Source organism: Delphinapterus leucas, chromosome 19, assembly GCF_059928025.1.
Source record: "Delphinapterus leucas isolate spDelLeu-1000000601 "Yukka" chromosome 19, BTC_Dleu_Yukka2, whole genome shotgun sequence".
Lineage (NCBI taxonomy): Eukaryota > Metazoa > Chordata > Mammalia > Artiodactyla > Monodontidae > Delphinapterus > Delphinapterus leucas.
In genome coordinates, this window is record NC_143147.1 from 16,579,499 (window position 1) to 16,593,859 (window position 14,361).

Here is a 14,361-nt window from a genome sequence, read left to right on the forward strand (position 1 = left end):
ACCTGGATCCGCTTTCTGACCCCAGCTTTCCTTCCCTCCACCTCTCCACTGCAGCTGCAGTGCATCAAGACCCCGGTGCACAAAAGCTGCGCCAACCTTCCAACAGGGCCGCGGGCCTGCGGGCTACAGACTCACCTGGGCCCCGCCCACCGTCCCATGTAGCCGCAATAGGCACATGAGCCCCGGCAAATGTGGGACCGAGCGGGTTGGGTGGTGCACAGGAGAAACGGTGGACCCAGCTCGCGGCTGTAGCAACCCCGACACGCTCTCCAGCAGAAGCAGGCGGAGACGCGGGCCCGAGTTCACCGCCGAGAGACCCCCGGTCCCGCCGGGAACCCCAGCCGCGGAGCCCGCAGACGGCCCGCTAAGCACAGCTGCCGCCATCTTCCCCCGGGCTCTAGAGGTGGCGTGGCGCGATGACGCAAATACCCCGCGACGGACGCCTCGAGGGGAGGGGCTTGAGGAGGGGGCCTTGGTCCTGCGCTTTGCAGTCCGCTCGCCGGCTGGGAGGGAGCATGCGCGGCGGGGAAGGGCCGGGGCGACCCAGCTGTGGGTGTTTAGTTCCCGGGGTGTCAAGGCCTGGTCGGTGGGCTGGGTTGAGGGCGGGAGGCCGGACCAGTGGCAGTTAAAGAACACGTGGTCAGGACTACAGGCGCCGGAGTCCAAAAGCTAGCCTTTAACGTAGCGTAATCTCAGGACACTTTCGATCTAGGCATCACTGGCCTGGCCTCGTTGTCTGAAATCATAGATATTGTTAACTACATTTACAACGACAGAAATGATACAATACACGTGCCTTGCAAATACAAATTCAAACAATAAAGAGGGCATAAAGTAAAAAGAGAAACTCCCTCCCCCCCAAGTCCTTCCCCCAGTAATGTGTATACTTTCCTAATATTAGTCTATGCACAAACACATAAATACAGAGTATATTTTACAAGAGCGGGGTCTGTACTTGGGTTTTTTTTTTTTGCGGTACGCGGGCCTCTCACTGCTGTGGCCTCTCCCGCCGCGGAGCACAGGCTCCGGACACCCAGGCTCAGCGGCCACGGCCCACGGGCCCAGCCGCTCCGTGGTATGTGGGATCCTCCGGGACCGGGGTAAGAACCCGCGTCCCCCACATCGGCAGGCGGACGCCCAACCACTGCGCCACCAGGGAAGCCCTGTACTTGACTTTTGTCACTCGATATATATTGTGGGCAACTTGACGCCGTTTTTTAAGCGGCGCGGTACAATGAAATGGGCGCACCACGAGTTCACAATTCTTTTGCTGAGTACTTCCAACTGCTCCAGTTTTTTCACTAATACACTTTTTTTTTAATATAAACACTTTAATGAACATCCTGATACTTCTGTGCATTTTTTTGTACACAAAATCTTCATAATTTGAATCTAATAAAATTCAAATCCCAGATTCAAATGCAAGGGTGATCTTTTTTCCTCTTTCATTGCACTTTATCTAATCCTTCTTCAAGTCCTGGCATTCTGCCTCCAAAATATACTACCCAGTAGGGTTCATTTTTCTCTATTTCTCCATCTCCAGTGACACTCTGGGCCAAGTAGCCATTCTCTCTCACCTGGCCTCTTATGCTAGCCTCCTGCAGTGGCCTCTTCATTGCTCTCCCTGCTCCCCTTTTGGCCCTTTGTACTCCCTTCTCCACGCAGCAACCAGAGTTGTCTTTTCAGATGGAAGTCAGTCCTTGTCACTCCCTGCTTAAAGCCCTTCAGTGGCTTCCAAATATCATGTGAATGAAATCCCATCTTTTCACCTTGGCCTACTAGAATCCCCACGATCCGACCCATACCCACCTGTGACCTCAACACATACCACATAAGTCACTCCCCCTCTCTTTCCCTATCCTTGAGCCACACTAGCCTACTTTCTGTCCTCTGGCAAGCCCATTCCCACCTCAGTGCCTTGGCACATGCCTGGAGAAACGTTCCTTTGACTCTGTATGACTGATGCCATCTGGCCATCCTCAGAAAGGGCTCCTTTTTAAGAAGTTCCCACTCTCACCCCCATCACCCTCTATCACATTACCCTATTTAATTTTTTTTACAGCTCATCACACTATCCAAAATTTATTTTCTTACTTATTCACTGACTGTTGTGTTTTTTTGGCTGCGTTGGGTCTTCATCGCTGCGTGTGGGCTTTCTCTAATTGCGGTGAGCAGGGCCTACTCTTCGTTGTGGTGCGTGTGCTTCTCACTGCGGTGGCTTCTCTTGTTGCAGAGCACGGGCTCTAGGCACACAGGCTTCAGTAGTTTTGGCTCGCGGGCTCTAGAGCGCAGGCTCAGTAGTTGTGGCGCACGGGCCTAGTTGCTCCGTGGCATGTGGGATCTTCCCAGACCAGGGCTCGAACCCATGTCCCCTGCACTGGCAGGCGGATTCTTAACCACTGCACCTCCAGGGAAGTCCTCACTGACTGTTTCTTCTGTCTAAAATACAGACCCCATAAGAAGGGTCTTGTCATCTTCACTATTTTATCCTCATCCCCTAGAACAGTAGTACCTGGCACATAAAAAGTGCTCAGTAAATATTTGTTGAGTGAATAAATGAATGAGTTTTGGATGTAAGAAAATGCCTTTTTTAATTTTGACAAGAACTAAGCAAAATGCCCTCTAGAAAGTTTGCATCGATTAACGCCCCTGCCAACCATGTAGAACAGTGTTCTCTAGTTTATACATCATCCCAAAACTAGGTTTATTTTTTAATTTTGTCAACTGAATAATGAAGAAGAATATCTCCTTCTTTCAATTTCTTTTGTTTCATTAGCGAAATGGAGTAACTTCATATGTTTAGTAGACATTTGTGTTCCTTCTTTATTAATTATCTTTCCATAACTTTTACCCCTTTTTCTATTGGGTTGTTTATCTTATTAATTTGTAGGGACTCTTTGCAGATGAGGGAATGTATTCTTGACTGTTATCTGTGTTGCAAGGTTGCAAGGGATTTTTTCCAATTTGCCTTTTTATTTTGTTATTTTTAAATTTCTTAGCCTTTTTCAAGGAAGGTGTTATGATTAAGGGCACAGACTCTGGAGCTAGACTGCAGGGTTTAAACACCAGCTTTGCTTCTTGCAAGTTGTGTGAGTCTGCAAGTTACTTAACTGTGCCTCCCCTTCTTTATCTATGAAGTGGGGATATTGTAGAACATTCACTCATAGGCTTGTGAGGATTAAATGAGTTGATATTTGTAAAATGCTTGGAACAATGTTTGGCACATGGTAGGTACTGTACATAAAGTGTAAGCTGTTATTATTTCAAGCCCTGGGGTCTGATATCTTGTGAGGCTTTCCCTAACCTCCAAGGTTATAAAAATATTCTCATGTATTTTCTCCTAATACTTTTATAGTTTTATTCTGTGCATTTAGATCTTAAACCACTTAGAATTCATTTTGTTTAAGGTGTGAGAGATACAACTTTTTTTCCCAAATGGATAGCCCATTGTCCCAACCCTATCTAGTGAATCTGCCATTATTTCTCCATGGACTTGAAATACTACCATGTGGGTGTGTATCTGGACACCCTATTCTGTTTCATCGCCACGTTTAGTATGATTGCACCAATAACACTATTTTAATTATCATAACATAACAAATTATCTGGTAAGACAAATGCCTGCTTCACTCCAATTTTTCAGAATTTTCCTGACTATATGTGAAAGTTGATTCTTTTGATAATGTTTAGAATCCGGTTCCCCCCCCAATAAAGTCTCATTATTATTTTGATACAGCATTAAATGTATAGGCAATATGAGAAATGATGTCTTTATAATGATGGTTTTTCCCACTATGATTATATGGTGTATCTCTTTCATTCTTTCCAGCCTTCTTTAATATTCTAAAGTTATCTTTATATTAGTATTTTTTTAAATACAGTAGCTTTAATGCCATGCAGACCACTACCTTTCAGCTCCAAAATCACTTTAGATATGTAGCAATATAGATCTCATTACCTACTGGTCATGACCTTTTGACAAAAGTGATTCATGAGTTTAAAAGAAATGCATGAGCTAAAGCTCGAAAGGTGTGAAGAGTGAGCTTAGAAGGTGGTGGGAGAACTGGGGGTGGGGAAGTAGCAGCTGGTTAGTAAGCCTGTATTTGAACCTTAAAGATGATTTCAGAAACTTGTTGTGCACATTACTTTTTGTTGCACAGAAAAGTGGAGGGAGAAGGGTGAAGTTAGTTCATTTGGGGGAGACAGGGGAGTATGGGGAAAGAGATGGAAGAAAGAGGATACGTTAGCTCCTTAAGTCTAGGAATGTCCATCATCCATCATCCTCCCCCAGTCCGCTCAATTTTGCCCTAAAAATGACTCTTCAGCCTGGCCCCCTTTCTCCCTTCCACTCTATTGTTCGTCATCTCTCCTTGACTAGTTTTCATCTACAACAGCCGTGCCCCACTCCCTCCATCCTCCACACTGCCCAGAATTATCTTCCTAAAGGAGAAATCTCATCCTTTAGGAAGATTTTAAGCCACCCCTTGGCTTAAAAAAACCACTACTGGATCCATGTGTCCTCCTCCACGAGAGGCCCCTGTCTCACTCCTTTACCTGCTATACAATATCCTTCACACTCCTGTTCCAGCCATCCTCCTCAGCCTTATCTCTCCTGCCCTCTAACCCCACAGACACCTCAGAACAGGATGTGCCCCTTGCCTTTCTCTCTCTTTGGAAAACCCTTTCTCAACTTCTGCCCACCCTTCAGAAAGATTGTCTTCAAATGTCCCCTCCTCTGGACAGCCTGCACTGCCTCCATCCCTCCCCCAGTCAAGCGCTGGGAGTCACTTTGTCTTCTGAGTCATACGTCTATTATAGCGTTCCTAGGATCATAATACCTCTTTATATGTCTCCTCAACCATACCAGGAAGGCAGGGGCCATGTAAATTCATGTCTGGGTCCCCATCTCCTAGCATAGTGATTAGCACAAAATAGGCATGGATAGATGCAGGCGTGCATGAATGGATATTAGCTTTGATGAACGGATGGAGAAGGGTGGTTAAGAGAAATTAGGAAAAGTAACCCTGCAAAGATCAAAGACAGACACCAGGGGGAGCTGACACACCACAATAAAGAAGCGGGAGGGCGGGCCAAAGACGGCTACAAGCTCTGGGGTGAGCTGGTGAGAGGCGCGCAATGGGCGAGCATCACGCAACTGGAACCGTTCACCCACGTGTGCCTCCCCTCATCCTCCTTCCTAGACTGTGCTTGAGCTCCTGCACCGCCCCCACCACCGCCTTCGCCTCCACCGCCACTGAGAAAGCAAACAAAGGGGAGGGGACCCCTGCAGGGTCCTGGATGCAGGGAACCAATCAGAGGGCTTTAATCTCTTGGAAGGCGGGCGCCTTCGTTTGAGGAGGCCAAATCAGTTCCTAAGCGGGTGTGGAGGGGCGGAGAGATGGGCGGGAAGAGCAGGGTGTAGGGACAGCGCGCGCCAGCTAGGGATCCTTCGGGAAGGGTGGGGCTGGAGTGCTGAGGGGAGCGGGTGGAGCCAATCACCGCGCGTGTCTGTGAAGAGAGGGCGGGCAGCGCCGTGGCGCGCGCGATCCGGGCTGACGCATCTGGCCCCAGTTCCCCAGAATCCGAGGCGGGGGGGAAAGGAGGGGAGGGGGGAGTGGAGAAAGAGCGGGGGCGCGCGTGCGCAGTGGCGCGGGGAGGAGCAGGGACCTGGCAGCGGGCTAGGAGGCTGCGAGCTAGCCGCGAACCGGGCGGGCGGCGGGCGCGCGCACCATGGGGGAGAAACCCGGGACCAGGTAAGAGAGGTGGGGCCACGCAGCGGGACGTGGGCGGCGGCTCGGGGCGGGTGCCGGGACGGTCCCCAGACAGGAACCCGGGGGAGAGAATCCGGGGGTCGGACTCCTGGGTCCCTAGGGGACAGCCATCCGGGGCCGCACGCCTAGGTCCTCGGGGATGATGAGGGGAACGCATGCCACAGCCCATGCAGAAAGCGAGGGCTGAAGGGGATCAGGAAACCTGCATCTGGGTTCTCGCAGACATGTGGGGGCCGGACGACTCCAGTACAGGCTGCGATGCAGGGGCGGAGGAGGGCGGAGCAGGTGGCCGGCCCCGAGGGGACGGGTATGGGCAGGCTGGATGCCAGGAGGGGATCCCCCCCCAGGCTCGTTCCGAGCCACTGGAAAGCCTCCTGTCCAGTAACCCACAGGCAGTCGGGCTGCCCCAACCTGTCCCAAGGGCCGGGTGGCTCCGCTTCCAAACTTCTGCCTTCCCCCGGGTTGCTAGGAGCAACAGCTTCATCTTGGTGGAGCAGAGTGCTTGGCGACCCTCCCCGATTCTGGGCCTTACCCCTCTTGCCGGGCGTGAGGGGAAGCTGTATCTGCTCTGGGCACGCCATCCACTCCCCGGATGTTTTCTGTGCAATCGAGGCTCCTTCCTTCTACTGACACCCCGAGTTCTCTTTTTTGGTCTCTAGCAAAATCCACTTCCTGTTGTGACCCAACACCCCCAAGGGGGCAGTGGGTGAACGCCTGAATCCCTGGAGAGCAGGAGCAAAAGAGGAAAAAGAGTGGGGCTATTTGCTTCTCTCCGGAGAGGATCAGGAATGGGGGCCTGGTTCTGGTTTGTCACTTGTTCTGCAAAAAAATTTTACCAGCCCTACCACCCCCCACCCGTAGAGTAGGAAAGCGTAGGTTTGTGAGCACCAAGTCAACTGATATTGGAGAGATGATCGGAGCGAGGATTGGTGTCCTGGATTAGGGGTTAAACACAGAGAAAGGGGAAGTTGCTGACTTGAGGGAGGCCCCAGATTTCCGTTATGTGGTTCAGGGAGGGGGACGGATGGACCAAAGGGGGACTGCTGACTTGGCACAATTCCTCCCACCCCCATCAAATTCTGGGCCACAGGAAATGGAGAGAATAGCAGGAAGTGTGAAGGGGCATCTGCTTCTGCTGCCCCCTGCCCCCTCACTGGGTACCTCTCTGGTCATGCCAACCGCAGTATACACACTGCTCCTCCCTAGCCCGCAGGAGGCTGGCTGGGTTAGAATCTAAAGGGCAGGTGCCCTGCAGCTACTTCAGGGCAATTACCCCAGAGCCACACTCCAGTTGTCCAACGGATTGTGGCTGTCCCAACCCTCTGCCAGTACTCCTAATAGGAAGAAACACTAGGACAAAGAGGAAAACCAGAAGCAAAGGGGAGGGAGAGCTGGAGGATGCCACAGCAGTCAGCCCCCAAGTGGGGACAGGAGATAGGGTGCTTATCCTAGCTGCCACCTTACCAATGTTTGCTCTTCTTTATTAGATGGGGATACCTGGGGGCCTCCATACCCTATGCCTTATAGTCTTTGGATAGCTTGGCCTTCTGGGAAGAAGGGGCATGTGAAGTTGTTATAGCAAAAACTGGGGTGGTGGAGTTAGAGGAGGGATGGGCCACTTGGCAGGATTTCAATTTCTGCTACCTGGGGACCCTTCACAGATATAACTACAGAGGCAGAGTGGATTGGGAGGAGTAAGACGGTGCAGCAAAGAATAGGCCCACAGTGGCCAGGACACAGGGGTCGCCAGACACCTCCCTACCCTCCCAGCAATGGGTGGAGTCCAGGCTTAGATTGTTTCAGCAACTGGAAAGTGAATCTCCTTCACTCCAACAAACCTAATGCCAATAACAGAGGCAGGATAGTACAATAGTTTAGTGATGAAGAGCCAGAATACCTGTTTGCACCCAAATTCCACCATTCACTCTCTGTGACCTTAGGTAAAATATTTGACCTCTCCTGTGCCTCAGTCTCCTCACCTGTAAAATAGGAACATTAGGATCTCCCATCATTGGGTTGCTAAGAGTGTTAAAAGAGATAACACACATGAAATACTTGCAGCAGTGCTGAGCATAGACCATTCATCCAATAAATGTTAGCCAGCATCATCATGTTTGTCTCATGGCTGGTGCTGTGCTGGGGACACCCAAATTAATAAGGCCTCTGCTGTTCACAGTCTATCTGGTGAGATAGATGATACACAGCTAACTGCCCTTGCACGCTATCACACCATAGGTAAAGCATAAACAACGTTTGACAGGAATCCCAAAAAAGGGAGTGACCAGAGTCTGGGCTGGATCTGCTTTCTAAAGGAGGTGATATCTGAGCTGGGCCTTGAAAGACAAATAAGCTTTTAAGCTGCTGAGATCAGAGATGGGGACAGTTGGAGGTTAATGGAGAGTAGGGTCACACTTAGGTACTGCCCATAATAGAAACCATTTTAGAGCCATTGCTCTTTCAAGTACTCCAGCTCTTGTGGGAGGTGGAGACCAGAGATGGAAAGAGAGTTAGGCCTTACACAGACACTACTGCAACCTGTCCATTCAGGTTCCCCTGGGGGAGGTCCTCTGGGAAGAGCCTGAGTGGTTCCTCTGGCAACCAGTGGCCACTGCCATGGGAGGAGGGGAACTACGGGGGGTGGGGGGGGCGTTGACATGGCAACCAGCTTTGAGGGGCTGCCATGCTGGGAGTATTAAGGACCTCTGGTTACCTTTCCTTCTGGGAAGAAGTGGGAACAGGTAGGGCTAGGTAAGGCCCCAAAGCCTCCAGGCAGGAATCTCGGGTGACCTCTGCTTCTCAGGCTGGGAGGCACAAGGTCCTGGCACTGGGGTCCCTGCTGAGTCTGAGGGAGGCAGTGAGGTTTCCCTTTCTGTTTTGTTAGGGTCTTCAAGAAGTCGAGTCCCAACTGCAAGGTGAGTCTCCCACAGTGCTTCTCCCAACCCTCCCTGGGCCCTCACAAGGCCCAGCCTGCCCCTAGACAGTCCTCAACCCCAAGCTCCCCACTTCCTGTGACAGCTAAGAGCCAACTTCCTTCCCTCCTGAAGCCCCTTGCCGCAAAGGCCTGAGCCAGCAACAGGGCTGGGTGGGGACAGGCTCAGTTCAGTTTGGGTCCCTAAGTGAGACCAAGGGGGAGGGGCCAGAAGCTCACGCCTGGAGCCCTCTTAGGAGCCAACCCACGGGTGCCTGGGGCTGGGAACAGATAACATCCCCCCAGGCTATGGCCTGTTTATCCCAGAAGTCCTTGAGGACATGCAGTGAGGCTCTCTAACTGCCTGCCTATCGCCAGGTCCTCCTGGACCCACGCACACACATATACCCGACTGGTGTTCAGAAGTGCGAAAAGATATTAGGGAGCAGTTAAAAAGCCTCAAGATTGGCTAGTCCGGCAAAGCCCACCACTCTCCTCTTCCAACCCCACTGGGAGGAAACCAGGAGAAACTCCTTCAGATACCCCAGCCTGGGAAGACCAGGGTCAGGGCAGCCACTTCTGAGGTCTCTGAAGCCCTGCCACCCGCCTACCCAATCTTCCCTGTGACCCCTCTGCATCCTCAGCTCACCGTGTACCTGGGCAAGCGGGACTTTGTAGATCACCTGGACAAAGTGGATCCTGTAGGTAAGTGTGCCCAGAAAGTGGCATCATGTGCCCCAAGAGGGGAGGCAGTTCCTGGGCCCAGGAATGGAGGAGAGGCCCTGACAGGAACTGAGCTCATGTGTCCCCTTCCCAGATGGCGTGGTGCTAGTGGACCCTGACTACTTGAAGGACCGCAAAGGTACTGGCCCTGAGTCCAGGGGCCCCAGGGGAGGGAGGGAAAGAGGGAGGTGGGGAAATGAAATGGGCTGGCATTGAGAGGGGCCCTGGGGAGACGGAGGGCCGAGGCGGAAGCCAGGAGTAGGATCCAGGCCGGTTTTATGCTGCTGAGGAAGGGGCAGCTGCTGCCAGGAGGTGAGGGGACTGTGGGAGGGGGGCTCCTGACCACCCTACCTTGCCCACCTTTGCCAGTGTTTGTGACCCTCACCTGTGCCTTCCGCTATGGCCGCGAAGACCTGGATGTGCTGGGCCTGTCCTTCCGCAAGGACCTGTTCATCGCCAACTACCAGGCCTTCCCCCCAACGCCCAACCCGCCCCGGCCCCCCACCCGCCTGCAGGACCGGCTGCTGAGGAAGCTGGGCAAGCATGCCCACCCCTTTTTTTTCACAGTGAGGACACCCCCACCCTCTGCAGAGCAAGGCGTCTGGGACTGTGTTGGGGGTGGGGTGGGGGGGGTGAGGCACCTGTTAAGGGCAGGTCTGGGAGAAACAGTGAGGAGGGACCCTAGAACCCCCGCTTCAGGGTCACCCTGCACTCAGGAAGCCCTTGCCTCTTTGCCTCCCCCCGGGGCCCCTTCCTTTTTCCTTTCTCTTCTCCAGGAGTCCTCCAACCTCTTAAGTTGAGATTGGGAGGAAGATTCTGGGGCTTTCTGGAAGAACTGAACTCTTTTCTTCTGCCACAGATACCCCAGAACCTGCCCTGCTCCGTCACCCTGCAACCAGGCCCAGAGGACACAGGGAAGGTACGGGAGGAACAGGGTCCAGCAAGAGCCAGGGGACACACCGGGGGGGTGGGAGGAGGCGTCAGGGTGGGACTAAGGATAGGGAAATGTCCCCGATGGCAGTGGGTGTATGGAATGGTCACTGTTCAGTTGCGACGCCTCCTGCCCTTGACCTGCATGGCCCTGAGTAGAGGGGCTCACCTTGTGCAGCGAGGACCGAGCCTCTGCCGGGCCGGGCCTCGGGGAGGCAGAGGCGGAAGACCCAGGCCCTACGCTCCTCAGACCATGATGGGGCAAGAGTCCATGGCCAAGACAGGGAAGTGGGAAGGAAGGGAGTGGCGGCAGTGGCAGATGCCTTGTGTAAGATGTGACCTTTTCTCCCCCTCCCAAGGCCTGTGGGGTAGACTTTGAGATTCGAGCCTTCTGTGCCAAATCACTAGAAGAGAAAAGCCACAAAAGGTGAGAGAAGCAACCTCCCCTCAGGTCTGACCATTCCCTCTGGGTCCCAGGAGCCCCAGGCCCCTGTGGGAGGCGGGAGCCAGTGTCTGGGCATCTGAGGACTGACCCTCTCACCCCTCATCTGTGCCCCCAGGAACTCCGTGCGTCTGGTGATCCGAAAGGTGCAGTTTGCCCCAGAGAAACCCGGCCCCCAGCCTTCGGCTGAAACCACACGCCACTTCCTCATGTCTGACCGGTCCCTCCACCTTGAGGCTTCCCTGGACAAGGAGGTGGGGTGGGGACCCAGCTGCTGCAGACCCGGGGGGGGAGGGGTGAAGCCACATGTCAGGATGGTGTTTTTAAAGGAGGCCACCTTAGCTGGGGGTGGGCTTGGGTTTAGAGGGAGGAGGCCTAGCAACGTGTGTGTGTGTGTGTGTGTGTGTGTGTGTGTGTGTGTGTGTGTGTGTGTGTGTGTGTGTGTGTGTGTGTGTGTCAGGGGGCACACTAATAATGGGACCAGTGAAAAAAGATCCGATTAACCTGACCCCCCCACTCAAAAGCTGTACTACCATGGGGAGCCCCTCAATGTCAATGTCCACGTCACCAACAACTCCACCAAGACTGTCAAGAAGATCAAAGTCTCTGGTAGGACATGGGGGTTGGAAGAGTGTCTTAGGGGAGGGAGTTGCTGCAAATGTGGCCTCAGGCATCAGCTCAGCCCCAGGACATAGCCCAGTGGGGAGACCCGAGGGGCTCAAAGGACTCAGGCTGTCTGTCCCAGGATGAGATGGGGGTGGGGTTTACTGCTAGGGGGAGGGTGCGGGTCATCAGAGGGGCAGGGGCGGTGATGCGCTGGGGCCAGGGCCCTTGCCTGGGTCTGGAGTTGGGGGTGGGGGGGCTGCCAGCACTCCATGTGGAGCTGCTTGGCCCTACCCCACCCCACAGTGAGACAGTACGCCGACATCTGCCTCTTCAGCACCGCCCAGTACAAATGTCCTGTGGCTCAGATCGAACAAGAGTGAGTAGCACAACAGCTCTGGGTCCCAACCTCAGGGGAGAAGAGTAGGCCCAGGGAACGTGAGGTTGGGGGGCAATTCTTCCCGAACTGTCTCCACTTACAAGGGCATTCCCTCCAGCTGAGTGGCTCCGAGCTGCTCATTTTATTGAGCAGGTCGAGCCAAAACCTCCTCCCTGTGACCTGTGCCCAAAGACGGCAGGGGCTAGTGACCGGGGAGAAGCTGCTGGGGGTGGGAGCTGCCCCCTCACCCCATCTGCGCCCCCAGAGTCTCGCTCTCTTGTCCCCATCCCCCAGTGACCAGGTGTCGCCCAGTTCCACGTTCTGTAAGGTGTACACCATAACCCCCCTGCTCAGCAACAACCGGGAGAAGCGCGGTCTCGCCCTGGACGGGAAGCTCAAGCACGAGGACACCAACCTGGCATCCAGCACCATGTGAGGGGGGGCTGGGGGAGGGGAGTCCTACAGCACAGGAGACAGACACTCGTTCCACGCCAGGTGTGTGCCAGGCTCTATCGGTGAACAGAACAGACCCCAAACATCTCTTACATTCTCGGAGACGGAGGCCAGACAGATCAGATAAATGGCAAAATATAAGGCATGTTTAGTCATAGGTGTTGAGGAGAAAAAGCAAGGCAGAGAAAGGAGATATAAAGCCGCGGCGGGGGCGGGGGGGGCACGTAATCCAGTGGTGAAATCTGAGGAAAGGTATAAAGGAAGTAGGTACTGTGGGTGCGCAGGGGAAGAGTGCTCCGGGCAGAGGGTACTACAGGCACAAAGACGCGGAGGCAGACGGCCCCGTGTGTCTGAGGCGGCAGGAGCGGCCGCAGAGCCACTGCTGGCCTCTGCGGGCCCCGTGCCTCTCGGAACAGCTCCACCAAGGGTGGGCTGGATTTCACCCACACTGGCACCTCTGTACACGACCACACACAGCAGGCCTTGAGGCCAGCGTGGGAGCAGGAAGTGAGGTCAGAGGGCTAATGGAGAGCAAGACAGTGCAGGGCTGCTGGGTCACAAGGACTTGGGCTTTTACTGGAGAGAACTGAGAAGATGAGAGGAAGGATGCAGCCGGGTACCTTACACAAGACCAGCCTAGGGCGCAGGGCAATGGGCTCTGGTCCAACTCCTCCTCCCACTTGCAGCGTTAAGGAGGGTGCCAACAAGGAGGTGCTGGGAATCCTGGTGTCCTACAGGGTCAAGGTGAAGCTGGTGGTGTCTCGAGGCGGGTGAGTGCTGGGGTGGGGCGGTGGCGCAGGGCTTTCCTCTGGCGCTGCAGTGTCATCTCATCACCGTGCCTCTCTCTCTCCCCAGGGATGTCTCCGTGGAACTGCCTTTTGTTCTTATGCACCCCAAACCCCATGACCACATCACCCTCCCCAGACCCCAGTCAGGTGAGTTTGCCACCCGCCCAAGCCCCGCAAGGGAAGGCCTGAAGCAAGGCCAGTGGAGGAAAAAGCCGGTCCTTTCAGCAACCCCCCACCCCCCCACTCTCCTCCTCCCCTCAGCTGCTCCTGAAACAGATGCCCCTGTGGACACCAACCTCATTGAATTTGATACCAAGTAAGAGACTCACCCCCTACCTTCCTAGCTTTGACTCTCTTTGGATAGAGATTCCTGTAACGTTCAAACCTACCCTCTGCCCCTCATTGTTTTTCTCTTGGGGGAGGGATGGTTGAAGCATCCAATCGAGAGGACTTAGCCATGTGAGCTGCCGATTACCTCCCCTTCTCTGTCCCTTCTTGCAAATACCTCCAGCCCCGCGGCTGCCCCAGCACCTCTGTCTCCGGGAGGGGTGTGGGAGGTGGAGAAGGAGGGCCGGAGCCCTCGCCTCACCCCTCCTCTCCACCACCAAGCTATGCCACAGATGACGACATCGTGTTTGAGGACTTTGCCCGGCTTCGGCTGAAGGGGATGAAGGACGAGGACTACGACGACCAGTTCTGCTAGGAAACGGGGCTGGAAGAAGGGCGTGGATGGTGCTGGGAGACATAGGGGCAGGACCAAGACCCCCACTGTCACCGGGGGGGATCCCAGCCTCTCTTCCTTTCCCCTCCACCCAGCGGCTTCCTCAACCAACCCCTCACCTCCCTCCCTCCCTCCCCTATCCCCCACCAGATACACACTGGACCCATCTCTTGTGGATCGTGGGCATTAATTTTTTGACTACGGCTGTGCTTCCCCAGCCCCCAGTGGGTGGCAAGCTGGGTTTGTACCTAAATGTTTTGGAGGGGGACACTGAAGAGGACAGTAGGGAAAGGGCGGGGGGAAGAGCTCCCACGTTCAACCTCACACCAACACCCCCTCCTGTCACTATCTCTGCCTCCCATTCCTTCAGGATGAGACCCTTTGGGGGGCAAGGCCGGTTCTTTGCTTCTGAGCATAAAGAAGAAAATAAACCTTTTAATAGGCATGAGCACGTGTGTTTTCTAGCAGCGCTTAAGGAGCACATGGTGTGCGCACCCATGACTGTTAGCCGTGAGTGAGGGCGCAGTCTCTTCTCTGCACCCACGTGGCGCCTGGCCGGCCCACAGCTGTACCTGAGCTCCAAGGTAAACATGGAAACTTGATTTGGTCAGTCCCAACTCAAAGGTACAGTTTGGTAAAGCCA

The 14,361-nt window shown here is 54.2% G+C and overlaps 2 protein-coding genes across 11 annotated transcripts in view; one reads left to right on the top strand and one right to left on the bottom strand.

Annotated features, from left to right (window-relative positions):
• The window catches only part of PELP1 (proline, glutamate and leucine rich protein 1), a 45,715-nt gene that overhangs the window by 22,810 nt on the left and 8,544 nt on the right, over positions 1 to 14,361 (bottom strand). For 2 of the 8 annotated variants that reach the window (XM_089900506.1, XM_022596067.3), the window contains exon 1: positions 136 to 6,288. The exons of 4 other annotated variants lie outside the window; for them this stretch is intronic. In XM_089900506.1, the coding sequence (XP_089756632.1) occupies positions 136 to 384 (249 nt within the window). In that variant the 5' untranslated portion in view covers positions 385 to 6,288. 2 more of the 8 variants (XM_022596073.3, XM_089900508.1) reach the window with 2 other exon arrangements.
• On the top strand, positions 5,646 to 14,163 carry ARRB2 (arrestin beta 2). 3 transcript variants are annotated; one of them, XM_030763303.2, is made up of 15 exons: positions 5,646 to 5,753; positions 8,653 to 8,683; positions 9,324 to 9,384; positions 9,497 to 9,541; positions 9,772 to 9,968; positions 10,262 to 10,321; positions 10,692 to 10,759; positions 10,893 to 11,028; positions 11,299 to 11,383; positions 11,684 to 11,756; positions 12,051 to 12,188; positions 12,896 to 12,979; positions 13,065 to 13,144; positions 13,223 to 13,313; positions 13,607 to 14,163. In XM_030763303.2, the coding sequence occupies exons 1-15, from the start codon at positions 5,731 to 5,733 to the stop codon at positions 13,698 to 13,700; spliced, it is 1,266 nt and encodes a 421-aa protein (XP_030619163.1). In that variant the 5' UTR covers positions 5,646 to 5,730; the 3' UTR covers positions 13,701 to 14,163. The 3 variants fall into 3 exon arrangements, with proteins under 3 accessions (XP_030619163.1, XP_022451820.1, XP_089756673.1); XM_022596112.3 differs by having other exon boundaries at positions 13,259 to 13,313; XM_089900547.1 differs by lacking the exon at positions 5,646 to 5,753 and adding an exon at positions 8,437 to 8,519.

Coding starts and splice junctions, on each gene's coding strand:
- ARRB2 (XM_089900547.1), top strand. CDS start 8,452: ATGCTGGGAGTATTAAGGACCTCTGGTTACCTTTCCTTCTGGGAAGAA. Junction 9,542..9,771: donor CTACTTGAAGGACCGCAAAG/GTACTGGCCCTG, acceptor CACCTTTGCCAG/TGTTTGTGACCCTCACCTGT. Junction 13,145..13,222: donor CCTCCCCAGACCCCAGTCAG/GTGAGTTTGCCA, acceptor CGGTCCTTTCAG/CAACCCCCCACCCCCCCACT.